Source organism: Poecilia formosa, unplaced genomic scaffold, assembly GCF_000485575.1.
Source record: "Poecilia formosa unplaced genomic scaffold, Poecilia_formosa-5.1.2 Scaffold904, whole genome shotgun sequence".
Taxonomy (NCBI): Eukaryota; Metazoa; Chordata; class Actinopteri; order Cyprinodontiformes; family Poeciliidae; genus Poecilia; species Poecilia formosa.
This window is the reverse complement of record NW_006800843.1, coordinates 64,654-72,755: the sequence shown is the minus strand read 5'-3', so window position 1 is coordinate 72,755 and position 8,102 is coordinate 64,654. Positions and strand designations below refer to the sequence as shown.

Here is an 8,102-nt window from a genome sequence, read left to right as displayed (position 1 = left end):
GATTGATTCAATGTATCGCTCAATCCCAAAACGAAAAATTGTTTCCTAAACATGCCTCAATGCTGAGAAGGGCCTTTCTGTGTTAAGTTTCTATGTTCTCCCTGTTTGGTTCACACCAAGTACGTTAAATTCTCTCCCAAAATCCAAAAGCATGCAGATTAGGACAACTACTCTCTTAAAGTGGCCTATGTGTGCGTGCGTGTGTGTGTGTGAGGCATGTTTTCATATTCTTGCCTGTCTACATTGTAGGGTTGTGGGGACAAATCCTGGTCCCCAAGAGGGAAATGCTGTTATGGGGTTAAGTATGTAATGATTAGGTTTAGGGTTAAGCTGTAATGAATGGGTTAGGGTTAGATTGCGGCGGCAGCGTGTCGGTTGGTCTGTGTTACCCAGAAAGCAGTTGGGCACAATATCGCAACACCAACACCGTGAGTGACGATACTGGGGCAGCTTACTATATAAAGTACTCAGGGACCACTTTATTATTACACATCCACATTTGTAGAGTAGCTACGTAGAGTGGCAACCCTAACTGTAGCGTCTATTCTATGCGCCTTATAAAGCGGTGCGCCTTACAAATGAAAAAAGTTTTAAAATAGGTCATTCATTCAAGGTGCGCCTTATAATGAAGAAAATACGGTAAATCATCATCTTTACATTTCTCGAACAAATAAATTTGAATGACAGGTTAAGAATTACAGATGAAGCAGTAAACACAACACTTTCTCAAGGTACTGTAAATTGTACTTTGAAAATGGAAAGACAAAAGTTTGCCAATTTATCCTACGGTAACAGTACTGAAAAAATTAGTAATATCGTAAGATTCCTCTCTAGTCTTAATAAAAGCAAAAACATGGTTGTACTGTGTGCAACACTGTGGTAACAGTTGTGTGATTATTTCAGCTGTACAGGTGGCACTTTTACATTACACTGTTGCTATCTCTCCCACATATGTATACATAAACACACAGTGTTGCTAAAAACATCTGTGAAGCAAACACAGTCAGCCCAGTGAGGGGTTCTAGGTCTCTAGGTCACTTCCTGTCTGGACAGAGCTTTAGTGTACGCAAAGGGGGTTAGAGATTAGCAGAGCTTTCTCGCAATAAGGTTGAACTGTTTAGCTAAATGAAAAGCTTTACTATAAACACACATAACATACTAAAGAACTACGGGTGTAATAATTTGCCTTGTAATATTTCCCGTCTGCCATGTCTGTGTCAGCAGCTTCCTGTGTGAGCTGCAGGAAATGAGCTGACTGACCTTTCTGTACAGCTGGACTGTTCTGCAGGCTGGTGGTCTTTGAAGATGGCTTGGATGAATCACAATCCGAGTCTTTGCTTGTGTCAATGGACACAATGACGTCCTTCGCTCCTGAAGACTTCTCCTGGGAGGACAACAACTCATCTGGCAAAAACAGCAATTTAGAGCACAGATTGAGCAGAAGCTGAAAAAAAACTTAAATTAGAATAAGTACCACATGGAGAATTAAATAATTTTCAACTTTTCACATTTGGTTCATTTATTCAGTTCAGCTAATTCACAACATGTCGTCTCAAGGTCAAACGATTGTTAAAGTTGAAAAAATATGCAATTGAATTATTATTTATGCCAGTATTTTTTTGCTGCTGTGATGCTTTAATGGTCCACTGGTAATGATAATAATAATAATAACAGTAAGTGGCAGTAATCTATCAAATTGTTGCCAATTACCCAAGTTCAGCTCAACTAAAGTCAGAATGGATTTTCCCAGATTATTTTTGAAAAGGTCACTAAGTAGAAGCTCCAGTCAGGGGTTTAGCTGCATGTTTCCAGCCAGAACATGTAGAAAAGGCATGATTGTGTGTAAAGCTTCCTCTAAATTTTAGACATGCCTATTTAGAAATTTGCACTATGTTGCACATAGACAACACTAAAGAATTTAAAAAAAAAGGTGTCATGGGTGGGATTTGATTATTTTATGTCTAATTCTGAATGCCTTGTTCATACTGGCCATATGGGGAATCAGTTTTTTATAAAGAGGCTCTAGTGGCAGGGGTCTGATACCTTGTCCTTGGATATGAGACACATCTAGCCCCTCCTGCAGCCGCAGAATAACAGCACCATACTGGAAGTCAAAGGCATCACTGAGGAGGACAAAAAAATCAACACATGGTGTCAGAAAAGAAAGTCATTGACTGCATCAAAGTCAAATGAAATCAAAGTCAAAGTCTTGTGAAATAAAGGCAAGTAGAGCAAAAAAAAAAAAAAAAGAAAGAAAGAAAAAAAACCCTTAGAAAAAAAATAAAGCAAAGCATTTGGAGCTCAACTAATTTAAACCCAACACTGTAGCTTGATAGCATGTCTGCCTCCACGGCTACATAAAATAAAAAAAATTCTAAAACAAAATCTGAGTGCATAACTTAATATTAATTAGCTCCACTGATGCAGGACAGGACTATTTCCAACTGTCAGGTTTAGTCTAGACTGTCTAGACTTAAAATCCCCACCCTTCATGAACTCTTAGGCCAAGTGTGTCACACACAATCTCAGGCTTCAGTCATGACAAAATATTGCTACCTATTGCATTATTACAAGGGCTGCACTGTTCTTCCTGCACCTTCAGCCCTACTTTGTTTTCTATTTGTTTTAATATTAACCATGTTTAACCAAAGCTGCTCTCCATTTTGATGATCTTCTGATACAAAACTGCAAAAGTGAAATGGGAGTTGGCAGGTCAAAGCTTTACAAAAACTGGGGTTTGGAAATTTGCCAAAAAATTCTGATTGGTGCACCTGTTTTTTTTTTTTTAACTGAAGCAAATTATCCCATAATGCCACCCTTTATTTATAGGGGTAAAAGGATCATCTTTGTCTAGTTGTAAAAAGAACCAAGGTACCAAAGAATGGCATCATTCTTGCCATTCCATTCCAATGCCATTCCAGTGCAGGGATGGCGGAATGACAGAGCAGAGGGGGCAGACTTGGAGGTCAGGGAGTGGTCCGTTTCTCCCAACGTGGCCAGAGGAAGGTAAAGAGAGAGAGCCATGTCGTTTGAGCGAAATTGGCGCTCCAGCTCTGAGGAACGGGAGGTCTGATGAGATCTGAATAGATTTTGATGTCAAGTATGGCATCAATAATATCAAGTGTCATGTGTCTTGATTATTCATAGTCAGAAAAAAAAAGCCTAGTAAAATTGAGTCTTGATAAAAATTAAAAAAAAAAAAAGCCTCAGTTCAAAATTGACCTGTAATGTAAGTATTGCTTTAGGTGCTCCTACTTACTGGATCATATTAATGTAAGTCTCCACATTCATCATGTCACCATCTCTCCAGTCATTCTTGAAGCCAAGCACTAGTGTGTTTGGCCGGAGACGACCCAGACCAGCAGCCTGAAAGAACAAAAGTTCAAATCGCTGAACATCACCCTCACTTTTATGTGGCTTTAGACAGAACCGCAGCAAGCACTACGAGTATGACTGGTTGCATTGGTTTAGACCAGTGTTTCTCAACCTTTTTTGGGCCAGCGCCCCCTATCCATTATCCAGGTCCCTTACCGTCCCCCTTAAAGAATTTGTAGCCTGCCTACTTTGCACTGAATATTATTATATTATTAATATTACTATCACTGCTGTTGATGTTTGATTTTTAAGATTGTTTCTGGAGTTATTGTCAAAATAATTTCCCAGAGGAAAAAAAAGCAATGCAAATAGAAATTATTTTTACAGGCGTCTGAGAAAAATGCAAAGAATGGACATTCAACTTAAAATTCGTAGGCCTAACAGCAGCCAATCAGAGTGGAAAAAGTATTCTTGTTCTGTGCCATTTTCTAGTTAAATATTACACAAAATGACCAGCTAAAAGCTTGTTTAAACTGGCATTTAAACAATGCCAGTTTAAATTTTGAACTATTTGCAAAAAGGCTGAGCTCTGTAACATTAAAACATGGATAGAACTCCAACTATGTCAATCATAACTATTCTTCTCTTCAGTGTTTCTGTGAGTTTCTGGTGGTGCTGCCTTCGGGAGAATGGGACATCACAGTATCATCCGTAAAATATCACCCACATGGCACTTACTGTGCAAACCAGAGCTTTCAGTAGAAAAACAAAAGTTCCAAATCCTTTTAATGCCATACAAATATGGGACAGGAACATGGATTATATCTTTATATAGACCTGTCTATTGACTTTTTTTATTAATAGTTCGTTGCTCCGTGCTATGTCACGGTTCTCCTGTTTCAGAGTTTTGCCCACCCCATAAGGCGCGGAGTTGTCGGAAAGCACGTATCGATGGAGAAAAGTAGACTTGCTGTTGCTGAAGCTGTGCTGGAGCTCCGGTATTCTGATGATTAAAATTCAAAAGTGCCGTGGTGCTACCGTTTCATACCAGGTCATGCTCTCTATCGAGGCATCACCCATGGAGGAATTTCTTTATTTAAATGGGTTAATTTTTCTAAGGGATACACAGTGAGGGTATCGTGACATGTTTATAAGAGTGATTTTCTGTTGTCCTTCCATGGAAGCGGGCAGCATCCAGACGAACATTAAAACACTTTTTGACATGATCATAGCACTGCCATAACATTTGTACAAAAATCCTCAATAAAACATAAAATATTTGAAAATCAGACACCAGACAAGTGAATCACAGCAACGTCATCAGCCGGTGTAACGCCGAACTGATGTGGTGAAGTTACTAGTAGCAGGAGTGCAGAGCTGCGCCAAGAAGCTAACAAACACTGAGGAGAAGAAGAGCTACCATCGATACAGTTACAGCCAGGCATGTTTAATGTTACACAACACAGTTTTAGCAAGTTGCTCAAAGTCTAAACTGGTATTGTTGTGCATATAAGGTGTAAAGTTTACCTTCGAGTAAACGCCCCAAAAAGGAGTCACAGCGCCCCCCTTTTGAAAACAAAAGGGGGGCGCTGTGACCCCTGCGCTGGTTTAGGCAGTACCTCCTAAACCAGCGGCAGCGGCTAAACGCTGGTTGAGACTGTATGCCACCTACTAAGCTGCCATTACAAAGTATAACAAGCATTTATTTTTGAGCAACAAGTTTGGAAATGCTTCTATTGAATGAAAGCCGTTCAGTTACATGCTTATTTTTGGGGGGCAAGTTGTGAATTAACCTAATTAATACATGGACTAGTAATTTTCAGCTTTAGCACTTGAGTTTGAAGGTTTAATACTATCAATGACTCACCATTAAAAATGACCTTCAAAATTGCTGGGATTTAGCAATTAGACTTAAGGAGAATACATATCATGGAAAATCTACTTTTTTTGTCCCTTAAATAGATTTTTTATGTACTGTGGATGCAAGTTTACTTATTCTCTCCCGGTTCTCTGTAGATATCTTTATATTTTTTTGGGTTATATTTTTCAGTCTGTTAATTTTTCTCTTTTGCCTATAACATTTTTCTTGTCTATGACGTCACCGCATTTGCTGTAGAACTGCCAAACAAGGTCATGACTTTCAGCAAATCAAATTTGTGAATCCACCAATTTAATATTTTTTCCTCACAGTAATTTTGTAGTCCAAGTTCACTTATGTTGAAGTTACAAACAGATGAGTCAAAATGTTCGATTACACTCCGTATTAGCACACATAACTCCTTATATTGCCCCTGGCATCAGAGCCTCTTCGAAGTGTCTGGTCAAATTTTATTTTTCTCAGGAATGAGAAAAATAAAATTTTTCTCAGTGGGAAAAGTCTGAGTACTTCAGCAACCTGCGCCAGTATCAAGAGGGATTTTCTGAAAGACTTCGCCTGATTTGGGGTCAATTCCTTATCTCTATGGAAATGAGGGACACAGCAAAGTGGTAAGCTGCTAACAACGCTAAAATAAGAGCGTTAATTTTAGACATGAATTTAGTGTGTTTATAATTACGTGCCAAATATTTGATTTTGCCTATTTGGCAAAATCAAATATCTGGCTTTGATTTTGCCATTTTTGTCTTGGGGAACAAAAGTGATCCAAATGCATTCAGTGACGTTCTTGACACTCACTTTAGCTAACTCCTTAATTATGTCAAGGCTTTATTTATTTATCATCTTAGGAAATAAGTACATAAAAACACCAGCTTTTTGTTGGAATGGTTGAAGAACCAATACAGCAAACTTTAAGGTAATGTTTCAAGAATTGCTGCACACAGACAAATAGAGGCTAGGAAAACTGAACTAGTTTCTCACCTGGAGCAAGTACTGGGAACCCTGTCTCAGGTCCTCAGCAAACACTGGTGTGTAGAAGGCCTTGGTCTCATTCCTCATTAGCCAGCGCTGGTACCGGGACTGATCTGCTGCAAGGTCTTTGAAGTTTGGCTTTCTATAGCCCTGCTGGAAAACAACAGAACCTTCCGTTCATCACTGCTGATACATAACTCCATGTAGACATCTTGTGCTTATTAAATACTGAGCTAATCTACCCTTCGGCTCAAAGTTATGGCTCACGGAAAAACTAATGGGATGTTGCAAATTAATGTGACATCTAATGTAAACGATATAAAATTATGATTTTATAAATTAACCTTAATTTAGACTTTGTTTTTTTTTTTTTTTTTTTTTTTTTTTTTTTAAATGAAGGGCGGGTGAACAATCCAGCTCTTCAGCCAGGAAAATGTAATGCTATTAGCTGGGAATGTTTATGCCATTTAACTTGAGCCAAGTTCATTTTCATACCTAATGGAAGCAACAGAACCAAGCAGGAGAGCAAACAAGAGGCCACAGCTAGAGGGCTGCTGCCAGTGAAAACTGCACAGAGGCTGCATTCATCCGCTCAACAAGGCCTTTCAGTTGCGAAACATTTATGCCCAGCAGGGGATTTGCTAAGCATGCAAACACAACAACTTCTTTGCAATTATGGATAACTGATGTTTTTACTGCAGAGGTCTCATTATGTTGTAACCGTATCCCTGCTGCAGCATCACACCTGATCAATTATTCCCTCGGATTCCCTGAGAGATCAGAAATAATTCTGTCACTTGAATCAAAACTTCTGAAATGTGGGAAAACTAAAACATGAAGGCTTTTCAAACTCCACTGTAGATAGTGCAGCTCCAGTGGCAACAGGTTTACAGCAGATCTTATTATATAGAGTTTAAAACAAATGACACTTTTAATGCAAAGTTGCTCTAAAAGTTGCATTAAAAGTCCATTAAAAATGCCAACATTGCATGATTTTGTAAATTATAACTTGATGCAAAGTTGGCATTTTTAATGGACTTTCAATGCAACTTTTAGAGCAACTTTGCATTAAAAGTGTCATTATTTACCGAATGACACTTCATGACAACTGTCATAAAATTTCATAAAGACTTTATTTTCATTACAGGTGTTATGTTTATGACAGTGTCATGTCAGTCTTATGCACACCCCTTCAAATAAAGTGTTACCCATTCCTGCTAATAGATGTGATTGTTGTTAGAGTGACAATTAGCCCTTTCCATTACATGTCCAAAACATTACGTATGTTCACAAGTTTTTATTGAACTGTACAGTTTCCAATCGTCAATTTCCCCCAGTACATCTTTATAAACATGAAAAAAGGAAAAAAACAGAACTCACCATGCGGACATGGCCACAGATCATAAGGCCAACGTTCTTTGTAAAGGTGTGAACAAGATCCAGGAGAGCAGGACGAGAGTTGGGATACCCTGTCATCACCAAGCACTGCGGTCTTCAAAGGAAAACAGAACAAACCATGCTAACAATGCTAACAAGATGTTAGCATTGTTAGCAATGCTAACAGTGTGTGTAAAGATTTGGCATGTTAACAAGCATTTTTAATTTTGGTGTGCTGCACAAAAGATGTCAGCACATCTTTTGTGCTGACATTTATGAGATTAGAAGTTTTCAGATCTGCTGACTTTTTTGTGACCTTCACACAGGGATAATCTTAACACAAATTAGGGGCAGAGTAGCGCACTTCAAAGAACATACTTAAGCAAAGGGATTTATTAGAAGCAAAGAAGGGAGACAAGTACCTCAGAGGGACATGCAAGTCATTCTGAAAGCACCATGAGGTGTCTTTAAATTCCTGCTTGTGCTACCATGGGAACAGCCAGTGCCACGTGGTTACCAATAAGTCCACAAAAACAACCCTGTTACTGTGCTGTGTGCACCC

The 8,102-nt window shown here is 38.8% G+C and overlaps 1 protein-coding gene across 1 annotated transcript in view; it reads right to left on the bottom strand.

Moving 5' to 3' along the window:
* Nucleotides 1-647: 647 nt before the first annotated feature.
* Nucleotides 648-8,102, bottom strand: part of LOC103132022 (solute carrier family 12 member 2-like) — a 61,390-nt gene continuing 53,935 nt past the window's right edge. The window contains exons 15-19 of the mRNA XM_016667102.1: nucleotides 7,544-7,655; nucleotides 6,173-6,313; nucleotides 3,260-3,366; nucleotides 2,044-2,123; nucleotides 648-1,404 (exon numbers count right to left, since the gene is read on the bottom strand). Coding sequence (XP_016522588.1) covers nucleotides 1,139-1,404; nucleotides 2,044-2,123; nucleotides 3,260-3,366; nucleotides 6,173-6,313; nucleotides 7,544-7,655 — 706 coding nt within the window. The 3' untranslated portion in view covers nucleotides 648-1,138. The remainder of the gene's footprint in view (nucleotides 1,405-2,043; nucleotides 2,124-3,259; nucleotides 3,367-6,172; nucleotides 6,314-7,543; nucleotides 7,656-8,102) is intronic.